At 40.7% G+C, this 27,797-nt stretch overlaps 1 protein-coding gene across 1 annotated transcript; it reads left to right on the forward strand.

The window, feature by feature from the left end:
- LOC118018903 (ATP-dependent RNA helicase SUPV3L1, mitochondrial) lies at positions 1-27,797 on the forward strand. The gene is made up of 15 exons (XM_035017704.1): positions 1-345; positions 6,883-6,960; positions 7,354-7,461; positions 8,288-8,402; positions 9,968-10,136; positions 11,718-11,829; positions 15,708-15,785; positions 16,901-16,992; positions 18,185-18,365; positions 19,228-19,321; positions 20,463-20,682; positions 22,372-22,452; positions 22,831-23,007; positions 26,551-26,699; positions 27,356-27,797. The coding sequence occupies exons 1-15, from the start codon at positions 66-68 to the stop codon at positions 27,789-27,791; spliced, it is 2,370 nt and encodes a 789-aa protein (XP_034873595.1). The 5' UTR covers positions 1-65; the 3' UTR covers positions 27,792-27,797.

Consider the following 27,797-nt stretch of genomic DNA (forward strand, 5'->3'; position numbering starts at 1 on the left):
GCGTCATTGTCCACCGCCAAGTCCCAGGCAGCTCCAGCCAGCCTCCTTTAAGGCTTGTGGCCTCGATGTCCTTCCCCCGGTGTGCCCTTTTGTGGGCTCGGCTCCCGGCGGGGCGCTGGGCTGGCCACCGGGCAGCGGTCTGCTCTGTCCTTCGCGCCCGCGGTGAACCCCTGCCTGGGGCTCTGGGGCGCGTGTCTACCGCTGCCTCCGCCTCCTCCTCCTCTTCTGCCTCAGGAGGTTCTAAAGCCCCGAACACATCCTTGTTCGTGCCTCTGACTGTGAAACCTCAGGGCCCCAGCGCGGATGGCGACGTCGGGGCCGAGCTAACCCGCCCTCTGGATAAGAGTGAGTGCGGGAGCTAGCGAGGGCGGCGGGGGTGTCTGCGGGCTTGATGCGTGGCCGCGAGGACGCTGCACCCTGTTCCCCTGGAGACCCGCGGTCCCCTCGAGTGTTGTCATCGTGCCTGTCAGTGTCTGCGTATCGCGCTGGTTTGTGAGCCCCTCAAGGCTTGGGACTGCGTCTTACTCAGTCTTTAATATGCCGCCCCAGAAGTGGTCTTTTCCCTTTCACTGCGCTCCTCTCGGAATGGTTTAAACCCTCTTCTGGTGGCACGATTCACCTTTCTTGCGTCGTTACGTGGACGACCGCTTTTTCGAGCATCCTTTGTTTCTCCTCCGCTGCCTAGAACTATTGTCCTTGAAAAGGGGCAAGGGGATGGTCAGTGAAAAGCCAGAGGAGGATTTCTTTCAGGATTCTTTCTCATTTATTGGCATCTATGCAAACCTGGCACGGTTAGGCATTGTATGGTAGTTGCCAAGAGGAACCAGACTCAGATTCAGATCTCTTGCGCTCCAGAAACTTACAGTCTCGCGGGGAGGAAGGATGTATGGATAACCAACTCTAATACAAGTTAGAACATGATACGGGTTCTTTGGCAAAGGTGGTGTGTATCCTTGATCATCCAGGACTCCAGAGAGAAAGGAATCGCTCAGTATCAGCAAGTGGCAGCAACTAACTTTGAATGGGTTTGACAGCTAGGCGTGCAAATGGTCTTAAGGGGAATTTCAGATTATAGGGCTGCACCTCTTTAGTTTCTGGATGATTAGGGAGGCAGGGGATTTCCTCTGACCAAATGAAGCTCTGGCAGGGTGAGGGAATGGTATAGCTCCACAGGGCACTAGCTCTCCAGGAGTTACCTGAGGCAGTTCACTTCAACGAGCAACATTGATGACTCCTATTGTAATTTAAAAATACAGAACTACCACATATTATGGGCCAAATCTTGTTTTTTGGGGTAGAAGTACAATACTTTCACTGCCTGAATGCCCCTGTGATTCCTTTCTTTCTTTCTTTTTTTTTTAAAAGATTTTATTTATTTGACAGAGAGAGAGATAGCGAGAGCAGGCGAGAGCAGGAACACAAGCAGTGGGAGAGAGAGAAGGAGGCTTCCTGCCGAGCTCCTTTTTTTTTTTTTTTTAAACAGTGGCTAATATTGAGTGTTTGCTAGAGAACAGGTACCATTGTAAGCATGTGACTCAATTTTCCTAAGAACCCTTATGAGTTAGTGTTTTTATCCCCCCCAAAACCTACTTGTATGTCTACTATGTGCCAAGCACTGTTGTAGTCACACGGTAGGTGCTGAATATCTACCTGTCTATATTTCTTGGTTGATTATAACGAATTTAGCCATGTGAATATAGATTGACTGCGTGTAGAAAGATGGTGCATATTTGTGATAGTCACGCAGCACTTAAGTTACCCGTCTGATTTACAATTTACTTACCTTTTGTCCATTTCCTAGTTGGTAACATGAGCATAATATTTTCTCTGCCTGCATCTCTGGATTGTGAAAATCATCAGAACGTGTTAGGAAAAGCACTTTGGAAAACGTAAAGGGATGAACAAATGTAAACTAACATTATTTGTACTAAACATTTGCTATTTGAGAAATGGAATTAAAAGTTGGGTTGCCGGGGAGCCTGGGTGGCTCAGTCGGCTAAGCATCTGCCTTCGGCACGGGTCATAATCCCAGGGTCCTGGGATCGAGCCCTGCATTGGGCTCTCTGCTCGATGGGGAGCCTGCTTCTCCTTCTCCCTCTGCCTGCCACTCTGCCTACTTGTGCGCGCGCGCTCTCTCTCTCTCTGTCAAATTAAAAAAAAAAACAACAAAAAACAATAAAAGTTGGGATGACACCCTGCAGTAAGAATCTGATACATGGAAACTGGGAATACTATTCCCCTAGAAGCCCACATAATCTACCTATAAATCTAGGTTGATGTGAGGATTTAATAAAATAATGTATTTTTAGGTTAGTGTATCAACAAGGGCTTTTTTCCTTAGCTTTTTCCCTTTAGGCTATAATAGCTGGTGTAAAATTCCTTATACATATTTCTACTTAGAATCAGCTGGTTCCACCAGAGTAGTATTTTTAAGAACTTTGGGCACTACTATGAATTTTTAAGTGTTTAGAAGTTCTAGCAATGAAGTACAACTACCTTTGATGGCAGAGTAGCCCTCCTCTTTCTGGGAAAGGTGACTAGGCTGGAAGCTTTGGGCAGTCTCAAGTGGAGCAGCGAAGGAGGAAAGTAGTAGCATCCAGACATTGACATAGCTACGTGAGCCCTGGCTGACCACGGGTGGCAGATGTACCTGCAGAGCATGATCTCCTTTTAATTTTTGTTTTTTAAAGATTTTGCTTATTTATTTATTTGACAGAGAGAGACACAGTGAGAGCGGGAACACAAGCAGGGGGAGTGGGAGAGGGAGAAGCAGGCTTCCCGCAGAGCAGGGAGCCCGATGTGGAACTCGATCCCAGGACCCCGGGATCATGACTTGAGCCAAAGGCAGACGCTTAACGACTGAGCCACCCAGGCGCCCCTCCTTTTGATTTTTGATTAATCACTGGCTTGTTTACAGGAGGTGGCAGCAAAAATAATATTCTTGGTGGATTTTATTAGCAGTTGTCACTCCCGGGGAGAGTATCAGATTAATTGAGGCAGGTTGTGTGGTAGTTTCCTTAGAGATCCTAGTAGTGGAAGTTTCCCACTGAGCAGGGAGCCAGTAGATGCACATTGGAACTTGGATTTGTAGAGCTGTTGCAAGAGCGTTGAAGCCCCTCGCCTCCCTATTAGTAGAGTGAACTGGAGTCAGAGTTTGGGGGAAGCTTGTCAAAACACCTGGATGGATTTGTTCTGGCATACCACTTATGAAGTAGGGAATTCAGGTATGATACTAAGGGGGTCAAGATTATGGAGACAGTCCCTGTATAGACGTTAGGTGACACTTTTCAGAGCACATCTAGCTTTCGGGATGAGAATCATGGTTGCAGGAGGGACCTTATGAAGGAGGAGAGGCTTAATAAAGTCATTGTAATTTGATGCAGGATATCAGGCACAGACACGTTTGGGCATGTAGAGGATAGCTGAGCCTTCTCCGTTTCAGTGCTGATGTCACACCTGTCACCTGAGAGTGAGGCAGAAGGGTCTGAGGCATTTGGTCTGATGCACCTGTCTGCTGCAGTAGTTACCCTTGGAGCAGATCTAGGGTTTTTCATTCCCTTTGTGATGATATGAAAGGTTCGGCATGTTCTACATCTGAAATTTATTTTATACTGTATGTTGCCTAACTGGAATTTAAATAAAAACTTGGAAAGGGAAAAAAAAAAAAAAGGTTCAGCATGAGTTCTGGCCACTACTAGAACAATATTCCAGCACATCTTCATATTCAATGACAGTGGTAGTAATACTAGTTGTAATATTAGAGGGAAAGGAGCTAAATGCCACCACTGAGGAATGATGCTGCCTTTCCTTTATGGATCCTAGAGATTTTCTAACCTATTCTGATCACTTCTCTCCACCTGCATTTCCACTGTGGCTTTGGCCTTCCCAACTCTGTTATGAAGAGAGGTTGAGTTGTATACTTTTCCATCTGCTTCTCCAGCGCTCGAATGAGCTGTAGCTTTGGTGTCCTGAAGTGGGATTCTCTTTAATGATGGATGCTTACAGTGAAACGAGGGAATTAAAACATTTTAACAAAATGGATAAATCATATGGTTTAAGCAACCCCAGTTGGTAACGGCTACTTTGTTCTTCATCACAATGTAGGTGGAGTAAAGTGGACTGTTATTTTGTGTAACACTCCCGGTGAGGTAGATTCACATTTTGGAAGTCCTGATGGACTATCTTGAACATTTTGTTTTCTCTTCAAAAGAAAATGTAACCATTTAAAAGGATGCAGCTGGCTTAGAGTTTGTAGTGGGCCTCTTAATTTTAGCAAATGTAACTGAGTCCCAGTGTAGCTGTATTAAGTCCCAGGCTCCGTTGCAGGAGGCTAGAAGAAAGCTATGTGTTGTTACCTGGTGAAAGTTGTAGTGACTGAGTCATTTCTACTGTGGCTGAAATCCAGAGGGTGTCTCCTTTAATCACTGTTAATTTTAATGAGAAGTAATTATGATAAAAAATCAGATCATTCTGTTAAGAATAGTGAAACTGTTACAGCTTAATTTTTTTAAAAAAGATTTTATTTATTTATTTGACAGAGAGAGACACAGCGAGAGAGGGAACACAAGCAGGGGGAGTGGGAGAGGGAGAAGCAGGTTTCCCACTGAGCAGGGAGCCAGGTGACCTGAGCCGAAGGAAGATGCTTAACTGATTGAGTACTGCAAGGAGCAGATCACCATGCTTTTACTCAAATGACTAAAGAGGTCAGGGATGATCTGTAGTTTGAAGATGATGATTTTAAGAACAGACTACGCTTATTTTGTTCTAGATGGCATAACTACAGTCAGTGGGAAGTGAGGGATGCAGATTTCAGTGGAATTTATACAAGAACTTAGAACAGTGGAAAGGGGCTGCCTCAAAAAAGTGCCAGCTCCTTGTCACTGTAAGTGTCAAGCAAGGCTGAGAAGACTGTATTTCAAGGGTGATGGAGGGGAGGGCGAGTCAGATGTCTGATGAAGCAACAGGCCAGTATGAATCAATAATTTCATAAATGAAAATATTTTAGTCAATCAAGCTGCAAATGTATTAACATTGTACATAATGTTAATTATGTAAAGCTTAATTATCTAAAGCTTAATTTTTATGAAAAGCAAAACATGTTTTCATATACTTTTGTAGTAAATTAAAAAATATTTAGTGTTATTTCCATTAATTTTTTTTGCAGTTTTTTTTTAAAAAGTTGGGAGTGGATTTGGAGCATGCTTTTAGATAAAGTGTTGATACAGAGATTTTTGTGTAGGTAATATTCTTTTTTTACAACAGCTTTAAAAAATAACATATATGCCATAAAATTCATCCATTTAAAGTGTAATGGTATGTTTGCAGGGTTGTAGACTATCACCATAATCTTAATTTTAGAACATTTTCATGACCCCCAAAAGAAATCCCATACCTAGTAGTAGTCACTCTACATTCCGCTAGCCCCACTTCCCTTCACCCAGCCCATGGCAACCACTAATTCACATTACGATATTTCATATAAATAATATCACACAGGATATGGTCTTTCTTGACTAGCGTCATTCACTTAGCACAAGAAACCTTATGCTTGAGTAAAGTATCCTTGAGTATCTTGATTCTTGCATAACACTCGAGTGTTAGTTATGGAAAGTGGGTTAATTCTAAACAAATGTGATGTCTTCAGTTTGTATGGAGTCTGTAGTTCTGCAGAATTTCCCCAAGCAGTTGCATGTGCTTTTTTCCAGTCTTTTATTTGTCACTGATTTTTCCACTATTGATGGAAAGAGATGATCGCCCCCACTGGGTACAAAGTCACAGATACCCAGAAATATCAGGATAGCTGCCCGTGATAAGTGATATATATGTATGTATCTCACATTTCATTGTGGGCAAATCTAGTGCCTAAGCCACTGATTTTAAAATTCCTCATTATGGAAAACAAATTTTTATTAGTGGGATGCTTTATTCAGGCTTAATTTCTTAAGTATTGTGTGTATTGTCATTGCATGAAAATGCGGTTGGTACTTGGGCAGGAGGTAAAAATACAGGCCACTTGGCCTTTCAGTGTTTCGTGGGCAAAGACTATCCTCCATTTTGGCCTGTCTTCCCAGAAATACAGTGTGTGTGGCTGGATCAGTAGAACGTTTATCTCTGGAATAATGCAGTGGTATTTAAAATGTACAATGTTAATACATTTGCAGCTTGATTGACTAAAATATTTTCATTTATGAAATTATTGATTCATACTGGCCTGTTGCTTCATCAGACATCTGACTCGCCCTCCCCTCCATCACCCTTGAAATACAGTCTTCTCAGCCTTGCTTGACACTTACAGTGACAAGGAGCTGGCACTTTTTTGAGGCAGCCCCTTTCCACTGTTCTAAGTTCTTGTATAAATTCCACTGAAATCTGCATCCCTCACTTCCCACTGACTGTAGTTATGCCATCTAGAACAAAATAAGCGTAGTCTGTTCTTAAAATCATCATCTTCAAACTACAGATCATCCCTGACCTCTTTAGTCATTTGAGTAAAAGCATGGTGATCTGCTCCTTGCAGTTCTGGTTGTCTTTCTAGATACCTTTTAACTGCTCACTATTAGATGTTTAGAAAGGATGTAAGTAAATGAAACAGAATATGGTCATCTAAGAGTGCCCTGATGGAGGCTAAGGGCAATGTCTAATCCTATGGCACCTTGCTTATTCCTCTGCAGTATAACAGGAATATTCTATTATTTGAATTTATAATTTTTCTAGACACTCGGTTGCACTATTAAACCATAAAAAGCATGTGGTCAACTAAAACCTTTAAATACTTGGAACTCTCAGTAAGCTGCTGCCATGAGTGTTATGACTTCAAGTTTCTTTTGTTCTTTGGGCATTTCTCCATCTAGAAATCCAATGTTAAGCACATCTTTCTTTCAGATGAAGTAAAGAAGATCTTAGACAAGTTTTACAAGAGGAAAGAAATTCAGAAACTGGGTGCTGATTATGGACTCGATGGTAAGGCTAATAGCATTTCCATTAGAGATATTTTATTACTTCATAGATTACAGCTTTGTCATTCTTGTGTGAGACCTCGCGTACCCAGGAAACAAGTACATACGTGTTGTCTGGAGGATGTCCCTGACCTTTGCTTCTGTCTTGACAGGAGTTTGGCAAGATGCACCCGGTGAGCTGGACACACGGCAAAGGAGCTGTGTGTTAATTTTTCCTTCATGTGGTGCTAGGATTTCACTGTAGGCCAGATCATAATAATCCAGCTGTAGGACCCTCCTCTGACCCCAAAGAAAGAGGACACTTTGATGAGTTAGGTGTAACGTGTATATGTACCTTTTAAATGAGAAATGAAATGAAAACTAAGCCTTACCTATTTTGGTTTTGTGTTTCCCACAGCTCGTCTCTTCCATCAAGCTTTCGTTAGCTTTAGAAATTATATCATGCAGTCTCATTCTCTGGATGTGGACATTCACATTATTTTGAATGATATTTGCTTCAGTGCAGGTAAGTGTTTAGAGATTTTTAAAAATCTCTTTTAAAATGTGTTGAGCATACTTTGTATTTCTTCTTGTGCTTCATGTCTATTTCTCTGGTCAGAGCTTGTTTGTTATAGAGTGGGCCCATTCACACCGTCTGTAAATAATTGTGTGCTTTCATAGGAGGCCTTCTAGGTCATTTTGCTTCTATAGTGGATCTCTGAGCTGGTCATTAAATCCACCATATATCTTAGACTAGAGGAAGACTGGGGTCTTGATCTATCACCTTCTGCTCTCGGCTATGTGTTATGTATAGGCAACAGTGAAGTGAACTCTCATAGAAGATAGAATCAATATGTGGCAGATTCCATCTGTTTCTGCCACTGACTTTTTTTCTCCCTCATATCAGGACAGAGTTTTTGCGAGAAAAGAAAAAATGTAAGAACATCACTGTTGTGTTCCCATCGACAGTTTGGCTTTGGTTATGTTTTTTAAATGTAAAGTGTTTGTACCTGCATTTCTCTTCAGTAACCATAGGTCTTCTTGCTAATGTATATTTCCAGGTTTTTTAATTTAACTTTCACCAATGCTGATCTTTACCTGTTTTTATCAGAAGAGTAGAACATGGTGGTTGACAGCCAATTTGCTATTTTCCTAGAAAACGTAAGTGAAATTAAAAAGAAAACACAAGACGAAGCAGGATCTGAGAAAAGGATAGAGTTCCTTGCTCCAGAATTTTTCTTTTTATCCTGGTATCCTCCCCTTGACTACCTCGCTAAGAAGGAAAGTTTCGCTAAGTCTGGTTATGGATAACATGTAGATTGCACCTGTTAATGCAGTGTTTTATTTTTCAGCTCATGTGGATGATTTATTTCCATTTTTCTTGAGACACGCAAAACAGATATTTCCTGTGTTGGAATGTAAGGATGACCTTCGTAAAATCAGTGACTTAAGAATACCACCAAACTGGTTAGTTTCTTTACTTGTGGGTTTGATACTAGTGTCTAATCTTGGGAGATTGGTGATCATTACATTTTTTTATTGTAGGGTGGATGATAAATCATAAGGAGTCTAGGAGTTGTTTTCCCTTGAAAAACAGGCAATTAATTCTGGTGTCTCCCCTTGATTCTGATCAAGCTAGGTAGTAGGTTTTACTAGGACAAATCTAGAGTAGCCCTTACTTTAGGGTTTCGGCCTTACAATTAAAGTGTGGCCTAGTGTCAGCTAAATGCCTGGGTGTTAACGAGCTCTCATCACTACCGCCATTGTGGCTGGAGCTCGCAACATCTAGCGCTTTGCCACCTCTTTGAGACTTTCTGCTAAAACCCTTAGCAAGCTGCTTTCTGCTAGACCCTGCACATGTGCAGCCCAGCCCTTGGCCAGAGACCCAAGGGAAGCCTCACATAGACTTGAAGGCACTTCCTCCACTGAACCCTTTCTTCTCTTCCACACTATGCCCTTCAAATCCCACCTGCTTTAGCATCTCTGACTTTGATCTCTACTGCTCAGCTCATTGGGACTGTCATACTTTGCTTGGGTTCCACCTCCCTGTGCCCTGCTGGAGTGCAGTAGGGCTCATCTCAAGTGTTCCTTTGTTTCAGGGCTGTAGTCCTCCACTGCCTGTTGTTTATGTCCCCAAGCAGCTGTGGCATGTATTTTGTCCAGTTTTGTACTTGTTTGTGGTGGGCGGGCAAGTCCCGTACCATTCATCATGGCTGGAGACAGAAGACTCAGTCATTACATTATATATGTTGAAATTCAGAAGCCTAGGAATATTTACTTATAGGGTCATGTATTTAGAGCTGTGGAAGTGAAATCAGCATGTCTGTGGAGCTGATAGCAGTTTAAACTTACTTTAAGTTAAACTCCTGAAGAGAAGGGACTTGGACAATGGCAAAAATATCCAAGAAATTAATTTGCATTTAGATTTTTCTGTCCTTTAGTTAGTAAGTGCCAATCTTGGAAAACAGTCAATATTTTTTTTTTGGGGGGGGGGGTTTAAGATTTTATTTATTTATTTGAGAGAGACAGAACACAAACGAGGGGGAGAGGGACAGAAGGAGCAGCAGACTCTCCACTGAGCAGGGAGCCTGATGCGAGGCCTGATCCCAGGACCCTGGAATCATGACCTGAGCCAAAGGCAAACAAAAACAGTCAATATTTTTTAATTTTTTTATTTATTTGGCAGAGAGAGCGTGCAAGAGCAAGTGAGCACAAGCGGGGGGAGCGGCAGGTAGAGGGAGAGGGAGAAGCAGGCTCCCCACTGAGCAGAGAGCCCGACGGGCTTGATCCCAGGATCCTGGGATTATGACCTGAGCCAAAGGCAGAAGCTTAACTGACCAAGCCACCCAGGTGCCCCAAAAGTCATTATTTTAGTGTGGATCTGAAACTCATCATTTTATTTAGTTTCCCAAAAGATCCTGTCAAGTGAATATTAACAGGATGTTTCATTGGAATCATTTTCGGTTGATAACTTTTACCAGGATGGACTTTCAGGTTAATGGGAATAAGCTGTTTACCTACTTATGTTTTAGGTACCCAGAAGCCAGAGCCATACAGCGGAAGATAATATTCCATTCAGGCCCCACAAACAGTGGAAAGACTTATCATGCAATCCAGAAATACTTGTCAGCAAAATCTGGAGTGTATTGTGGCCCTTTAAAATTACTGGCACATGAGATCTTCGAAAAGAGTAATGCTGCTGTCAGTATATTACCAAATATTTGCTCTTTTTCTTGTTAATTTGGGAGGGCTGGGCAGGGTAAAGGTGGAAGGTGGGGAAGGGCATATGTAGTAATTTACCACTAATAAAAGTTGCTGTAGTTCATTGTACTTTGTAAGATGTACGATTATTTTATGTACAACTGAGAAAGAAAAAGAAGCTGCCAACTGAACTCTGACCTGCCATTAGGCTACCTCCTGATTTCAGAGATACTAAAATGTGAAAAGTGTATTGGAATGAATGAAATACAGTATCACAGAATATTTCACCACTACAGAGAAATGCAGAGAATTACATGCAAATAACTTGAATCCACACTACCCAACTCCCATCGGATTCTAACATTTCACCATACTTCTTGTTTTATTTATTTTTTTAAGAAGTAAACTATTGATACAGTTGAAACTCCCTCTGAGGCCCTCTTTTGCTTCCTCAGAGTTAACCTACTCTGTTATTGTATTTAACTTACCTTTTTTTCAATTAGACCTCTGATGCTATGAACTAGAACTAATGATAAAGACTGAAGCCACTTGTTTAGACCTGCAAAGGACTGAACGCCCTGTCGTCTGAGGCATCGTTTCACTAAACGGGCCACGTTCTGGTTCATTGTCTTATGACTTTATAATGTGAGATGAACAGGTTTGGGAAGATAATTTGTATTCTCTGTTTTTTGTTCTGGATGACTTGTGTAATTTGACATACATCCTGCCTCCTTATCCATAAATAAGAAGGTATTTCCTCAGAACAGAGACTTTCTTTGACATAACCACGTGGTATTTCTCGAAAGCAGGGTATTTAATATTGATAGAATACTATTATTTAATCCACAGTCTATATTTAAATTGCCAGTTGTCGATAACACCACCACCACTGTCTTCCAACCCCTTAGGATTCTGTCCACAGTCTCAACGCTGTATTTTGTTATCATGTCTCTAGTTTCCATTAATCTGGGACAACTCCTCAGGAACCTTCTTTTATCTTTCAAAACCTTTACATTTGGAAAACTACCAGTCATTTGTGTTGTAAACTGTCACTCAGTTTGGATATATCAGATGTTTCTTCATGATTAGTTCAGGCCTCTAGGGAGACTAGCTGTCCCGGATTGCCTGAACTTTCCCAGATTTAGCACCTAAAGCCCTTCGTCCTGAGGAGCCCCTCAGTCCTGGGCAAACTATTATACCATACTATTAATGCTGCTCCTTCTCAAGGAATTCTATTAGGGGGTCTTTACGTTCTTAAATATTATTTATAATATTCTTCTTGAATATAGAAACAATCCATGTTCATTTTAATAAACCAAAATAGTACAGAAACATACAAAGTTAAAAAGTGAAACTGCTATGATTTCTCATGTTTGTGTTACCTGAGAATTAAGCTGATTTGAGATGTTTCCAAGTTTATGTAGGTTATGTAAGCGAGCCACTTTTATTTTTCATAAAAATTTTCTTTACAGGATTGGGAATAAATTTGATGGTAATGGCGAAAATACTCAAACATCCAAAACTTCTTTTTCTGTTATTTTAAAGGTGGTGATAACTCCGGATTTCTTTTTGTCATCCTAGGGTGTTCCGTGTGACTTGGTAACAGGGGAAGAGCGTGTGACCATAGAGCCAGATGGGAAACAGGCTGCCCACGTTGCTTGTACCGTTGAGATGTGCAGTGTTACAACTCCTTGTATGTACATGCCATTTAAAACACTATGGTTTAGTAATTTTTTATTTGAAAAGACAGATGAACATACGAAATTGTTTTTATTGTAAAAAATTTTTTTAATTGAGATGACTAGGACAACAGATAGCCAGTGCTCACCACCGCTGATAAATGCCAAACTCTATGGTGTTTGCTTTTGAATGTTCCTTTCCCTTTTTCTCTCCAAGGAACTAAAATGTTAACAAGTATGATGTTTCCTTTGTACCACTCCCCGATTCAATTCCTCTTTTGATCCAGCTGCTGTCAAGTATTTGGTATATATCTTTCCTGTCTTTTTTCATATCACCAATACGTATAAAATAAATAAATAAGATTTATTTATTTTAAAGAATTTTTTTTTTTTAAAGATTTTATTTATTTATTTGACAGAGACACAGTGAGAGAAGGAACACAAGCAGGGGGAATAGGAGAGGGAGAAGCAGGCTTCCCTCTGAGCAGGGAGCCCGATGCGGGGCTCGATCCCAGGACTCTGGGATCATGACCTGAGCCGAAGGCAGCCGCTTAACGACTGAGCCACCCAGGTGCCCCTAAAGAATTTTTTAAAAAGATTTGTTTATTTGAGAGAGAGAGTGTGTGTGAGCAGGGGGAGGGAGAGGGGAAACAGACTCCCCACTGAGCACGGACCCTGAGATCATGACCTGAGCCAAAATCAAGAGTCAGATGCTTAACCAACTGAGCCACGCAGGTGCCCCAAGAATTTTTTTAAAGTTTATTTATTATGGGGCATCTGGGTGGCTCAGTCAGTCAAGTGGCTCCCTTCAGCTCAGGTCATGATCTCAGGGTCCTGGGATAGAGCCCATGTTGGGTTCCCTGCTCAGCGGGGAGTCTGCTTCTCCTCCACCCCCGCCTTGTGCTCTCTCTTGCTCTCTTTAAAGTAAATAAATAAAATCTTAAAAAAAAAAATGAAGTTTATTTACACTCAGCGTGGGGCTTGAACTTACCACCCCAAGATCAAGAGTCGTGGCTCTTCCAACTGAGCCAGCCAGGCGCCCCTAGATTGTGTATTTTAAAACATTGACATGATTACCATATTGTGTTATTGTTCCACAACTTGCTTTTTTTTTTTTTTTTGGACTTTTTTAATTGTTATATTAAAGTTTTTGATGTAGTGTTCCATGATTCATTATTTGTGCATAACACCCAGTGCTCCATGCAGAACGTGCCCTCTTTAATACCCATCACCAGGCTAACCCATCCTCCCACCCCCCTCCCCTCTAGAACCCTCAGTTTGTTTTTCAGAGTCCATCGTCTCTCATGGTTCGTCTCCCCCTCCGATTTCCCCGCCTTCTTTCTCCTCCTACTATCTTCTTCTTTCCTTCTTTTTTTTTTCTTAACATATATTGCATTATTTGTTTCAGAGGTACAGATCTGTGATTCAACAGTCTTGCACAATTCACAGCGCTCACCTTAGCACATACCCTCCCCAATGTCTATCACCCAGCCACCCCATCCCTCCCACCCCACCCCCCACTCCAGCAATCCTCAGTTTGTTTCCTGAGATTCCCATATCAGTGAGGTCATATGATACGTGTCTTTCTCTCATTGACTTATTTCACTCAGCATAACACCGTCCAGTTCCATCTATGTCGTTGCAAATGGCAAGATCTCATTCCTTTTGATGGCTGCATAATATTCCATTGTATATATACACCACATCTTCTTTATGCATTCATCTGTCGATGGACATCTTGGCTCTTTCTACAGTTTGGCTATTGTGGACATCACAACTTGCTTTTTATTCTACACAGCATGTTTTTAGATCTAGTCTTGTTTTAGGTGTATCATATCGCATGTATATCGTATATATCATAAATATATATATCAAGTTTATTCATTTAAACTTATGACTAAAATTCCATCTTATGACTAAAATTCATTCCCTCCCCTACTAAAGAATATTTAGGTTGTTTAAAGTTTTTTACTAATGGGTGCCTGGATGGCTCAGTCCATTAAGCACTTGCCTTCGGCTTGGGTCGTGATATTGGAGTCCTGGGATTGAGCCCGTGTCCCGGCTCCCTGCTCAGCGGGGAGCCTGCTTCTCCCTCTCCCTCTGCCCCTCCCCTCTGCTCGTGTTCTCTCTCTCTCTTTCAAATGAATAAATCAAATCTTAAAAAAAATAAAGTTTTTCACCATTATATGTAACACTTCAGTGAACTTCTATTTAAGTAGTTTTGAAAATATTTTAAATAAAAATTAACTTCTTCTTACCAGTAAGCAATCATATCTTCATTATAGAAAATATAAAAATAAATGCAAAGAGAGAAAACCTACAACCTCTCAATTCTACCCATCTAGAATCAACAAGTGTTAACCCTGTGGTGTGTATTTTCCAGATTTCTTCTGTGTTTGTGTTGTGTATGCATATACTTATGTGTGCATTGTGGGTGTGTATAGTTAAATAGGTATATATTATGTACTTTAGTTAGCTTTTTTCATTTTAATAATTTTTCTGAGTAAATGGTTAGTTTTTAAAAGATGAGTTTATTATAAAAGTAATACACTGTAAAAATTTAGATAGCGCAGGGGCGCCTGAATGGCTCAGTTGTTAAGCGTTTGCCTTTGACTCAAGTCCCGATCCCAGGGTTCTGGGATTGAGCCCCATATCAGGTTCCTGGCTCAGCGGGGAGCCTGCTTCTCCCTCTCCCTCTGTCTCGCCCCCTGCTCATGCTCTCTCTCTCTCTGTATCTCTGTGTCTCAAATGAATAAATAAAATCTTTTAAAAAAAAAATTTAGATAGCACAGAAGTTTATAAATCAAAATTCCCTCCTGTCCCCTTTTTTCTAATCTTGTTTGTATGTACCCAATTGCAATAAGTGATTTTTAATCTGATGGTTTTTCAGTATAAAATGTGCTTTCTTTTGTTTCCTAAATGTTACTGTGGGCATATTAATTTTTTTTAAATGTGCTTTTCTCAACTCCTTGGTATTTGAGGAAGAAAATTAAAATATAATTTATTTGACTTAATAAAATAATATGGTCAAAAGCATTTTGGCATTAGAAAATAAAATGAGGTACTAATTTTTGCCATAGTGATGAGCTTAAAGCCCCTAAGAATGAGCATAGCTGGAGCTCAGGGAATGACTCTTGCTCTTCCACTTTCTGCTCCTGGCATCTGTCTGGGTTCCTGTGATAGAGAGGCTTCATTTATAGTGGGGCTGTCTACTCCTTGTTCCTGGAAGTATAGATACTTTCTCTTTTTTACTACCCCGTGGGTGTGTTTTTTTTTTTTAAAGGTTTATTTATTTTAGAGAGTGTGTGCATGCATGCACAAGCAGGGGGAGGGGCAGAGGGAGAGAGAGAATCTGAAGCAGACTACCCGCTGAGTGTGGAGCCCTATGCAGGGCTTGATTCCATGACCCCGAGATCATGACTCTGAGCTGAAATCGAGAGTCGGACACTCAACCGACAGAGCTACCCAGGCGCCCCTGGGTGTGTTAGTTCTTATTAAGCAGATTCTCCAGGCTGCCTCTGAGATTGCAGAAAATAGGACAAAGGGACCTACTACATGCTAGATGGCCTGGGTTTGAATTTCATGTTTTTAGATCTTAACACTTACTAACTGCACATGCTGTGTAACCTTGGGCCAGTGACTTCTCTGGGCTTTAGTTAATTCTTCTGTACAATAGCTAGAATGATGATACTTATTGTATAGGCTCGTTGTCGGGATTAAATGAGATATATAATTGTAAATAAAGCACTTAGAACAAGCCTGCCAGAAAAGAAGTGCTTAGTGAGTGACGATTGTGATGATGGTGGTGACAAAAACTTGAGTTGTGGTGCTATAATTTGTTCATGACGCTATTTAAGTAGATTGTGTTGCTCATGAGAACTTCTTATTGTAGATGAAGTGGCCGTGATTGATGAAATTCAAATGATCAAAGATCCAGCCAGAGGATGGGCCTGGACCAGAGCGCTTCTAGGTTGGTGGTCTGAATGCTAAGACCTGTGCTTTGTGTCATCTGCATGGAGATGCATTTCTCTGCTTGACAGTGCCAGATAGAATCATTAGGATCCTCTCTCTTTGACACAAATCAAACAAAAGAGTCAGCCTAGTGTGAGTTCTTATTTCCTAAACATTATTTGAATAATGGAAAGTCCAGTTTTCCTACTCTAAAGTTAGCATAACCAGTTAATTAAAGTTAAAATTCAAATCTTGCCATCTTTACACAACCAGGATTAACATTTTGGTGTTTTCATGCCAGTCTTTTTCCTTGGGAATACGGTGTCTTGTGAATTATTTTGTATCTTGCTTTTTTTTTTTCTTTCCAGTTTGTTGTTTCATAGACTTTTTTTCACCCCACATATTAATATCGTATATTCTCCGTTGAAGAGCTGCACTGTTTTTTTTTTCCACAGAGTTGAACATTTTTTCCTATTACTGATAGTGCTACAGTAAAAATTTTTGTGGCCATAGCTTTTCATTTGTTTATTTAGTTATTACTTTAGGATAGGCTCCTGGAATTGGAGTTTTTGAGATCCATGGACATGAATGAACATTTCCACTGCTTGATTGGAGTGGATTTTTGATCAGCCCGTGTTGTAGGGCAGGTGTTTTCAAATTTAAAAACAAATAGCTGAACTCCTTCAAACAAAGTGTATACATTAAAGTCTGTAATTTAAAATGGATGAGAGTGGATCTGCTCAGCGATAAGGAGCTTGGAGTTTCATTTACCCTCCAGCCCTCAGCCTCTGAGGCACCTTAGTGATTCCATGGAGCCTAATTTGAAAAATGCAAGTATAAGATTCAGTGCTAACCATCAGAATGCAAGGTTCTCTAGTCCTGGCTGGTTTCACCCTCTAATAGACTCAAAACCTTGGCCAAAGCAGTTTAAAAACTCTGAGAGTCATAAAAATAGAATCTTTGCCCACTAGAATGTTGTTAATTTGAGGTTTGCATCAAAGAGATAATATTGATGAAAACGCTTGGTAAAGTTGTAAAGCAATAGGTAAGCAAACTTAAAGTACTTTTGCTATATAAGGTATTACAATATTTAATTTCATATCTTTAAAAAACTACTGATTTTGCATTTAACAGGACTCTGTGCTGAAGAAGTCCATTTGTGTGGAGAATCTGCTGCTATTGACCTGGTTACTGAGCTTATGTACACGACTGGGGAGGAAGTAGAGGTACTAGATTATATGCTTTGTCTCAAGGTGGCGTAGCAAATAGCCTAGAGTACCCCAGCAGTGGCTTCGTAGGTCCCACATAGTGGCAAAATCAGAACTTAACTAAAAAGAATGCTTCATTTTCTCACAGTTGACTAGATCATACATACTTGGTTGAATATCATGATCCGAAATCCTGGCAGAATGTCCATCATACCCTAAGCCTTCCAGAAGTACAGGAGACTTTTCATCTTTTCTTGACAAAACCTTTTGGAGTTTGAGCAGATCTCTTTAGAATTAACTAAGTCAGGAATGTTCGAAGTTTGAGGCTTAGCAAAAGTTCATGGTTTTCTGAGCCTCAGATGTCCAGTATTAGGACTTTTGATATACATCTAATTGCTAGAGATAGTTTGTATCCCTTTCTGAAATTCATAGAATAGAAAGTAACTGGTTTCCTTTTAATCCTACATTTGTTTTGTTTTTTACTATAGTTCTTGAGTAAGATGAAGACATTTTTAAAAATGGGCCCATTTGTTTTGTGTTCAGCTTTCAGGGAGAGGCTGGAATGTAGTGGAAGAAATTCTGGGTTCTAGGCTTTGCTTTTATTAGCTTTGCGTTCTTAGGCAAATCACAGAAGGCCAGAACGGAAAGAATCCTTATCAGACCTGATCTTTTCTATGGGCTCTATTTTACCTTTTCATAAAATGGAACTAATAGTTAATAAGCATTCTGAAGTTACCAAGTTGCCATGAAAATTGAATATATATGAAAGTGCTTTGAAAATTTGTGAAATGCTATATGACATTTTATGGATTTAGAAATACCAATGAGAACTGATGGTATCATTTATAATATGAAAATGTTTTTCTGTATTTTCCTTTGAAAAATGTTGGAACTTGTCAGTTATGTTTTTTTGTTAAGATTTTATTTATTTATTTATTTATTTATTTATTTAGAGACAACACAAGCAGGGAGGAGGGGCAGAGGATGAGGGAAAAGCAGACACCCCCCCCACCCCCACATTCCCCGTTGAGCAAGGAGCCTGATGCAGGGCTCGATCCCAGCATCCTGGGATCATGACCTGAGCCAAAGGCAGATGCTTAACTGAGCCACCCAGGGGCCCCTTAGCTACATTTCATTGCAAGTTTTTCACTTAGTTATTAGTCATAAGAAGTTAAATGTGTTATTTTACAATATCATGTCTTTATTGTAGGTTCGAAACTATAAGAGGCTTACCCCCATTTCCGTGCTGGATCATGCATTAGAATCGTTAGACAACCTTCGGCCTGGGGACTGCATTGTCTGTTTTAGCAAGAATGATATTTATTCTGTGAGTCGACAGATTGAAATTCGGGGATTGGAATCAGCTGTTATATATGGCAGTCTCCCACCTGGTAATTATTGGCTTTCATCATGACAGGGATATGAAGTCTCTTATTTTTGCCATTTATGTCGAGCTGTGTATAGAAGATGCAGTAAAAGATACTGAATTAACTTGATACATTAATAATTTATTGTGGGTTGTATAAAATTTCTCTGGTTCATCTTGGTAGGGATAGAAGTTTTTAAATTCATAGTTCTTGCTGCTATTGTTGGACTGTATTTTAAATGTTGAGTTGATGATTTTCTTACAGAAAGTCATTAAAGGGGCACCTGGGTGTCTCAGTCAGTTAGGCATCTGGCACTTGATTTTGGCTCAGGTCATGATCTCAGGGTTGTGAGATCGAGCCCCATGTTGGGCTCTGTGCTGGGCGTGGAGCCTGCTTAGGATTCTTTCTCTCCCTCTCCTTCTGCCCTTCCTGGCTCTCTCTCTAAAAACAAAACAAAACAAAAATATTAAAATGTGAAATATGAGCTTGGTAATTATGTTGAAGTTGTAGTCCTGAAATCTCTCTCTCTCTTTTTTTTCCCTAGGGGGAGAGAGAGCAAGTGTGAGTGGGGTGGGGGGGGCAGAGGGAGAGGGAGAGAGAGAATCCCAAGCAGGCTCTAAGCTCAGTGTGGAGCCCAATGCGGGCTCGATCCCAGGACCCTGAGATCATGACCTGAGTTGAAATCAAGAGTTGGACGCTTAACTGAGCCACCCAGGCACCCAGAAACAATGAGTTTTATTGATAAAAATGGAGAGTAAGAGGTGAGGGGTGAGATATACTTGGTGTGATGTGGCAGATTGGAGAGTAAGAGGTGAGGGGTGAGATATACTTGGTGTGATGTGGCAGATTGAGAATGCTGAACTAACATAAACTCTTCTTATTTTAGGGACCAAACTTGCTCAAGCAAAAAAGTTTAATGATCCTGATGATCCATGCAAAATCCTGGTTGCTACAGATGCAATTGGCATGGGACTTAATTTGTAAGTAATTTGTTTTAAATAATCATGGATATTCAATGGGTTTGATGGCAGTTAAATATTTTCTAATTGGCAATAGAATGGCCAAACATTTAGGTTTAGGAGAATGGGTATTATAATACAGATCTGAGTTTTATCTTGTTTACATCTTTTGAGGGAATAAAAAGAAAATAGCACACAGTACTAGGAGTTTTGAGTGAACTCCCTACCACTAACCTGTTATGTTATTTTACTGTATTTTCAGTTTCTCAGCAAGTGTGTGAGTGCCCATTATGAATGTGGAACTAGGCATTAGGTTTTATGCCTAAATATTCTTCTCTGGGTAATCAAGGCAATTATACCTTTATGAATTAAAGAACTATTCAAAGCTATTAATAGCAGCCAACTTTTGTTTTTGTTTTGTTTTTTTGTTAGACCATGTGAGAGGGGAGGGGTAGAGGGAGAAGGAGAGAGACTCTCAAGCTGACTCTCTGCTGAGCACAGAGATCTCCATGGGGCTCGATCTCACAACCCTGAGATCATGACCTGAGCTGAAATCAAAGAGTCTGACACTTAACCCACTGAGCCACCCAGGGATAGCAGCCAACTTTTAAAAGCAGTCTGAGAGCACTTTATGTGGTTTATTTGTTTAAAAAAAAAAAAAGTTATTTTCAGGGCGCCTGGGTGGCTCAGTCGGTGGTGTCTGACTCTTGATTTCAACTCAGGTCATGATCTCAGGGTCCTGGGATGGAGCCCTGAGTCAGGCTCTGTACTCAGAATGGAATCTGCTTGGCCTCTCCCTCTGCTCCTCCCCCTGCTCGTGCTCTTGCTCTCTCATACATACATAACATACATCAATCAATCAATCTTAAAAAAGAAAATTATTTCTGTACCTTATTGAAGGATAATTTACATCCTCCACAGTTTACCCCTTGTAAATGTACAACTTAATGATTTTTAGTAAATTTACACATTTGTTAAAAAATAACTATTTAATGGGAAGAAAAAGAATTACTAACAAACCTCTTTTCCTTATTTTGTAAACAGTGGACAAGATTGTAAGCAGGCCTAAACTAGAATTGCAGTGAGCATTTCTACAATGACCCAAAATGATGGAGAGTCTTTTATTCAGCAGTCTGAGCGAGTACTTTTATTTCTATTTCAGGAGCATAAGAAGAATTATTTTTTACTCCCTTATAAAGCCCACTATCAATGAAAAGGGAGAGAAAGAAATAGAACCAATTACCACCTCTCAGGCTTTGCAGATTGCTGGCAGAGCTGGTAGGTTCAGTTCAAAATATAAAGAAGGAGAAGTGACAACAATGAATCGAGAAGACCTCAGTTTATTAAAGGAAATTTTGAATAGGCATGTGGAGCCTATAAAGGTACGGTGTAACATGTTAATTACTTCTCTGTGGAGGACAGTCATTCCTTTCTTCACCTATCTTCTAGACTCTAATATAAGCAAAAGAAAGTTTTGTGCCATGAAAATCATGTTAAGGAAGCCCGACTTTACTGCTTTGGAGTGGTATAGGGACCCCTTCATCAGAGAATGGTGTGCAAGTGAAAGATCCAGATGGAACAAGTTTAATGAACCTGATTTTCCTTTAGTTCTTCCTATAGTCTAGTGATGGGTGGGGTGGGGGTATAGTTGCTTTAGGTGGACACACAGCTATGTCAGCAGACTGAAAAATTATAAGAAGCTTGAATGTAGAAGAAACCCTTGAGTGTGGGGCAAAAACAGTACTAAGCAATACAACTTTGAGCCAGTAAGGACAAGATTCAGTTTTGTGCAGTTAATGAGGCAGCAGCATATGTATTTTAAACAAACTGTTACAATTTAAGTTGCTTGGAAAATTCGCTTACAAATTAACGTGGCTCTTCGCATTTTTCAGTGGCTCTGCTGAAGGGGCATAGAAATGAGATGATGCAAGGAAACATTCCTGGAGGAAAGCTGTGGTTGAACTAATTTCTGCAACTTTTTTTTTTTTTAAAGATTTTATTTATTTATTTGAGATAGAGAGAATGAGAGAGAGAGCACATGAGAGGGGGGAGGGTCAGAGGGAGAAGCAGGCTCCCTGCCGAGCAGGGAGCCCGATGCGGGACTCCATCCAGGGACTCCAGGATCATGACCTGAGCCGAAAGCAGTCGCTTAACCAACTGAGCCACCCAGGTGCCTTGCAGCTTTTGTTAAAAGTGCAGTTGATAATGACACACTCCCACTTTTCTCCTGTGCACCTCATTTCCTGTGCTCCTATTCTTTCTCCCTCCTGTGACTCATCTCTTCTTTCCTCCATTCATCCTTTGCTCTTTTTCTTTCCCATTCCCTTTCTCTCTGCATATACTTACCTGTAGGCATTTATTAATACTGGAATACAGTTGAAGAGATCACTGGCCTCCAGTTTAGACATTCTTTCCTGGATTTGTCTGTCAGTTTTATTGCCTTGGCTAAAGCAATTGGGTTTTCCTTGTTCATTTTTGTTCAGTGAAGATAATTGAGACCGTGGAAAGCAGTTTTGGTACTCTATCAGATCATCATAGATTTTAGGCGTGTAACTAAGATGTATGTGAAAGATTGACTAATTACTCAGTTGGGTATAATTGGTTAGTTTTATCTCATCAGTTTTCTTAATTGGTAATAGATGGGAAAGTGATGTTGTTTTTTTCTTTTTTACTCAAATTCTTGGCATTTAACTCATTTGGCGAGAGCTTAGCCTGAATATAGGACTTTATTTTGAAATAACTTAAAGAAAAGTTGTCCTTTAAAAAGAAGAAAACTTGGGACGCCTGGGTGGCTCAGTCATTAAGTGTCTGCCTTCGACTCAGGTCATGATCCCAGGGTCGATCGAGCCCCGCATCAGGGTCCCTGTTCAGCGGGGAGCCTGCTTCTCCCTCTCCAACTCCTCCCTCTCTTGCTGTCTCTCTCTGTCAAATAAATAACATCTTAAAAAATAAAAAGAAGAAAACTTACAGTTTTTTTTTTAAATTTTATTCTTATGTTAATCCCCATACATTACATCATTAGTTTTAGATGAAGTGTTCCATGTTTTTTTTTTTTTTTTTTTTTACTAAAGGCAGCCGGTCTTCATCCAACTGCTGAGCAGATTGAGATGTTTGCCTACCATCTCCCTGATACAACACTTTCTAATCTCATTGTAAGTAAGAACTCATTTTTAAATCTCTTCTAAAATCTAAAATTTCTTTTCTAAAAATGTTGATATGTCAGACAATTATTAGTTAATCTCCTGGGCATCAGTGGATAGTCTGTTTTTGTGACATTGCTACTTGTGAAGTTTATCTTGAAAGTGAAAAAAATGTTCTCAGAAAATCCTCTGGGACTTTTGTCCTGAGGAATTTTCTGAGTATTTCAGGTTGGGAAGGCTATGGGGGAGGTCTTTTAGCTTGGGAAGGCAGATTAAGCAGGCCTTTCTAGAAAACTGTTACAGATTTAAAGAGATTGTCGTTTGTAGACTTGAGTTCTTTATTCATGCCCGCTTAGGCAGTCCAGTAATTTATTTCCCCCCTCCCCCCAGGATATTTTTGTAGATTTTTCACAAGTTGATGGGCAGTATTTTGTCTGCAATATGGATGATTTTAAATTTTCTGCAGAGTTGATCCAACATATTCCATTAAGTCTACGAGTGAGGTATGTTTTCTGCACAGCTCCTATCAACAAGAAGCAGCCCTTTGTCTGTTCTTCACTGTTACAAGTAAGCCTTTGTCTTTATATTTTGAGTTGTTTCAAGTCCGTGCATTTCCCCAAACAATATTTTGTTATTCAAATTAAAACAATTGGAGAGTATCTTTCTTTCTTTCTTTTTTTTTTGAAGATCTTATTTATTTGAGAGAGAGAGTGAGAGAGACCATGAAGGGGGTGAGGGTCAGAGGGAGAAGCAGGCTCCTTGCTGAGCAGGGAGCCTGATGCAGGACTCGATCCTGGGACTCTGGGATCATGACCTGGGCCGAAGGCAGTCATTTAACCGTAACTGAGCCACCCAGGCGCCCCTGGAGAGTATCTTTCGATATGGGATACTATATAAGAAGTTAAATACAAAGTGGCTCTTTTTTTCTTACAGGCAATTTTTTGGGGTAATGGGGAATTGTTGCTTTGTATTTGGGTTTGTATGGTAGCCTTTGTGAAGAAGCTAAAACAAAAACAACTGTAATTTTTTTTCAAGGGGGGTTCTTTGCCTAATGATACACTTTTTTTTTTTTGGTCTGCTTTTTAATATTTGTTCGTTTATTTATTTATTTTAAGTAGACTCCATGCCCAACGTGGGATGTGAACTCACAGCCCTGAGATCAAGAGTCACATGCTCTGGGATGTCTGGGTGGCTCAGTTGGGTACCTGCCTTTGGCTCAGGTCACGGTCCCAGGGTCCTGGGATTGAGTCCCGTATTGGGCTCCTTGCTCAGTGGGGAGCTTGCTTCTCCTTCTGCCTGCTGCTCCCCCTACTTGTGCGCGTGCTCTCGTGTGCTCTCTGTCTCTCTCTTTGTGACAAATAAATAAATAAAATCTTAAAAAAAAAAAAAAAGTCACATGCTCTATCAACTGAACCAGCCAGGCGCTCTGATACACTTCTTTCTTAATGGCATTGGTTAATATTTTTTGGAAGGAGAAGGGGAGTAGGGGTGAGCTGTGGCAATAGTATTCAGTTTTCCTAATTATAAGGCACTGAGCCAAGGATTGCTGTCTTTTATGAGTTTGGTGCCAAGCTTCAGCCCCTTTTTTTTTCATTCATTTGCATAGGGTTGCAAACCTCTGCCTTCTGAGGAGCACAGGATGCACCCAGACAAGGGTGGGCAGGGAAGGGCAGTGGAAGCTGAACTTCTAGCCCCCTGCCATGTCCTCTCACCTTGCAGTGCCCTTGCCTCTCCCCCTATTGCCTCTGCCTGGAGTTCCATCCCACTAAACCCCCACAGGCCTCCTCTCTGAATCCTCCTCGGACTTATAGTCTCACCACTGTCTTCTCTATAGAACTCAGCATTCTGCGTACTAGCTGTGTTCCTACCAAATCTGTTTCTAAATTATGTTCTAAATTACTTTGAAATCACATAAATAATACATAAATGCTTTCTCGCTGCACAAATTAAAACACTACAGATAGGTTAAATTGGGTTACCACCCCCAATCCCAGTCTTTGACAGAGCTATAGTTAACAGTTTGTGTCACTGCAGACCTCTTCCGTTGTGTTTGCCTACATATGTGTACATACAGAAATTCTAGTTTTGTTGCGTGGGTGTGTTTTCCCATAAATGTTATGATGAATTATTCTGCAGCTAGCCTTTTTCTTTTCCCATTAATATGTCTTAGAGGTATTGCAAGTCCAGGTATTTACCTAGAAAATACGTTTCTTAGAGCTGACATTTATGGGAGAGTTAGTTAGCATAGTTGAAGTTTATGGAACAAAGTCTCAAATGCTATAAACTGACCTGGATGGAGCGCGAGTTCATGGCCCTGACCCCATTTATACCATCCTTCAAACAGCTATTCTAATGAAGCAGCAGCATTTTACTAAGGAGTAAGAGGTCTGGAACGGTACAGGCCAACAGTTGCTTATATGTTCTGTTATTGGTTAGCATGTGAAATTTAGAGATTTTTCCTTTTTTCTTTTTTTTTTTTAAATATTTAATTGACAGAGAGAGACAGTGAGAAAGGGAACACAAGCAGGGGGAGTGGGAGAGGGAGAAGCAGGCTTCCCTCGGAGCAGGGAGCCCTATGTAGGACTCGATCCCAGGACCCTGGGATCATGACCTGAGCCGAAGGCAGTCGCTTAAATGAACTGAGCCACCCAGGCGCCCCTCCTTTTTTCTTGATCACCATTATTACTGAACTATAGCTCAATCCCATTGATGGCCTCTGATGCCCCCCGGGATAGTTGTTTGGAATCAGTGTTCTGGGGAGCTCCTTTAGGGCTGGCTGTTGGATGGAGGTATCTGATAGGTGTCTCTCCCTTCTCTTCTCTGGGCAGCTCCATACTTAGCTCTTTGACATACTGGGTTTCCACTAGTTTGTGGCCACAAATATTAAAGCCACTGTCTTTGTAAGAGAAATTGAGTTTGGCTTTCCTGCTTTAGCAGGTTAGTATGGTCAGATTTCCATCCTTTGTGGCTATCCTGTTTGGCATTTATTAAGCTTAGCAGAATGCACAACTGAATTTAATAAAATCATAACATTATTTTTTTCTAAGATTTTATTTATTTATTTGACAGAGAGAGAATGAGAGCACAGGCAGGTGGAACGGCAGGCAGAGGGAGAGGGAGGGGGAGAAGCAGGCTTCCCGCTCAGCAGAGAGCCCGACATGGGGCTCGATCCCAGGACTCTGGGATCATGACCTGAGCCGAAGGCAGACGCTTAATCGACTGAGCCACCCAGGCGCCCCAAATCATAACATTATTTAACCACAATTGTTCTAAAACTCCCTTGCCTCTCTGAAGTATTGACCTTGCTTAGGTTAAACATTTAGAGAGAATTTTCCCTAACCATGAAATGAACCATTTGAAATCAGCTTATTCTTGAAGCTAAAGATTTTAAACTCTTGTTCTAGAGGTCTCATATGGTTGTGGTCTGTCTTCTATAGACAGACCATATTTGGTTGTGGTCTGATGCATAATCCTGCCTAGCATTGTTGGGGAGTGGGAGCAGCCTGGTTTTCCAAGCACATTCTCCAACAGTGTCCTGTGGTTCCAGAAGGAGGTGTGGTGGTCTTATGATATTGATGAGGAAACTGAAGCACAGAGTGGTGGCTTGGCCAAAACAATACAGCTGAGTGAAGAGGCGGAGTCTCTTTACCAGTTTGACTCATATGCAGCCTTGCACCAAGCCACCCCAAAGGGTTTCTTTATGATAAGAGAGGACATTAACAAGATACAGCTCATATTTGTAGTTACAGGACTATTGGATGAAGGGATAGAAATGAGAGTCTTCGATGTCTATCCAGAACTTAGAACATTAATGTTCATAAAAGTTAACAGACTTAGGCTCTGGAAAGTTCGTTCTTGTACAACTTCTGATGCACATATTATTGCCCTGGTTTTGGAAAGTGAAGGAAACCCTCTCCCCCTTTTTTTCCTTAAAAGTATCTTTATAAAATATTACATGTTCTAAAAAATATAGAAAAGTATAAAGAAGGAAAGATACCAGCCTGCTTATTGAAACATAACCACAGTTAATGTTTTGTTGTGTTTTCTTTTTCTAATTGCAGACTTAAGTGAATTTTGATTCTTTTACCAAACTCTTTTCTTCTCTTTCAGTTTGCCAGGCAGTATAGCAGGAATCAACCACTGACCTTCTCATGGTTACGCAGATATATTAAGTGGCCATTACTTTCACCTAAGAATATTAAAGACCTCATGGATCTAGAAGCTGTCCATGATGTCTTGGATCTTTACCTCTGGCTAAGGTATCAAATTTTTCCTTTATGTACTCTCGTTTTTCTAAGTAATAGAGGAAATCAAAGATTTTATGAATATGGTCTTTTGATCTCAAGTTAGAAACATTTTTGCAGGGTGTTGTTCTATGTTATGTTTGTTGTCCATTTTGGCTGTTGAGCCTTGTTTATACCCATTCTAAAAATGACTGAGGGACTTACGATTCTAGTTAAGATAGGTAGGTGAGAAGGTTTACTAGATCCTTGCTACACAAATGGTGGTCCGTGGACCAAAAGCATTGGCATCACCCGGGAGCTTGTTAGAACTAGAGAATATCAGGCCCACCCCAGACTTAATCAAACTGCATTTTAACAAAATATCCAGGTGACTCACTTGTATATTAATATTTGAAAAGTACTGTGCTAGGTCAGTGATTTTCAAAGGTTGGGCATGTACCACCGGGGAGCATATCAGAATCACTTAAGATATGCGTGATGACCTACCCTCATAATGACAATATTTCTCAGGTGTGCTGGTGCTGAAATAAAGGTTGAGCAAATGCACTGGACAGAATTTGCAACAACAGAGTATTTGGGACCCATCAGTGTCAAGATGGAGTTATGTCAGTGAGATAAGTCCAATACTGTGAGAAGAGCTGTTGTTATAACATAATATGTCTCTTTCCCAGCTACCGGTTTATAGATATGTTTCCAGATGCCAGCCTTGTTCGAGACCTCCAGAAAGACCTAGATGGCATTATCCAAGACGGTGTACACAACATCACCAAACTGATTAAAATTTCAGAGACGCATAAGCTGTTGAATTTGGAGAGCTCGTCAGCAGAGAGCCAGCCGCGATCATCAGGAACTTTAAAGGGCCAAGCTAGAAGGGTGCGTGGCACCAAAACGTTAGGGAGTAAAGCTGCCGAGCCACCCAGCCCCAGTGCGGGAGAGAAATCCCTTGCTTCCAGATTGGTGCAGCAAGGCCTCCTCACTGCAGACATGCTGAAACAGCTAGAAAAAGAATGGTTGACACAACAAATGGAGCATGACAAAGACAGAACAGAGCCTGGGACTCACTCAAAAGGGACAAGAAGGAAGAAGAAGGAACCTGATTCAGATTAGTTTTAT

The sequence above is a fragment of the Mirounga leonina genome, unplaced genomic scaffold (assembly GCF_011800145.1).
Source record: "Mirounga leonina isolate KUSES-001 unplaced genomic scaffold, KU_Mleo_1.0 Mir_107, whole genome shotgun sequence".
NCBI lineage: Eukaryota > Metazoa > Chordata > Mammalia > Carnivora > Phocidae > Mirounga > Mirounga leonina.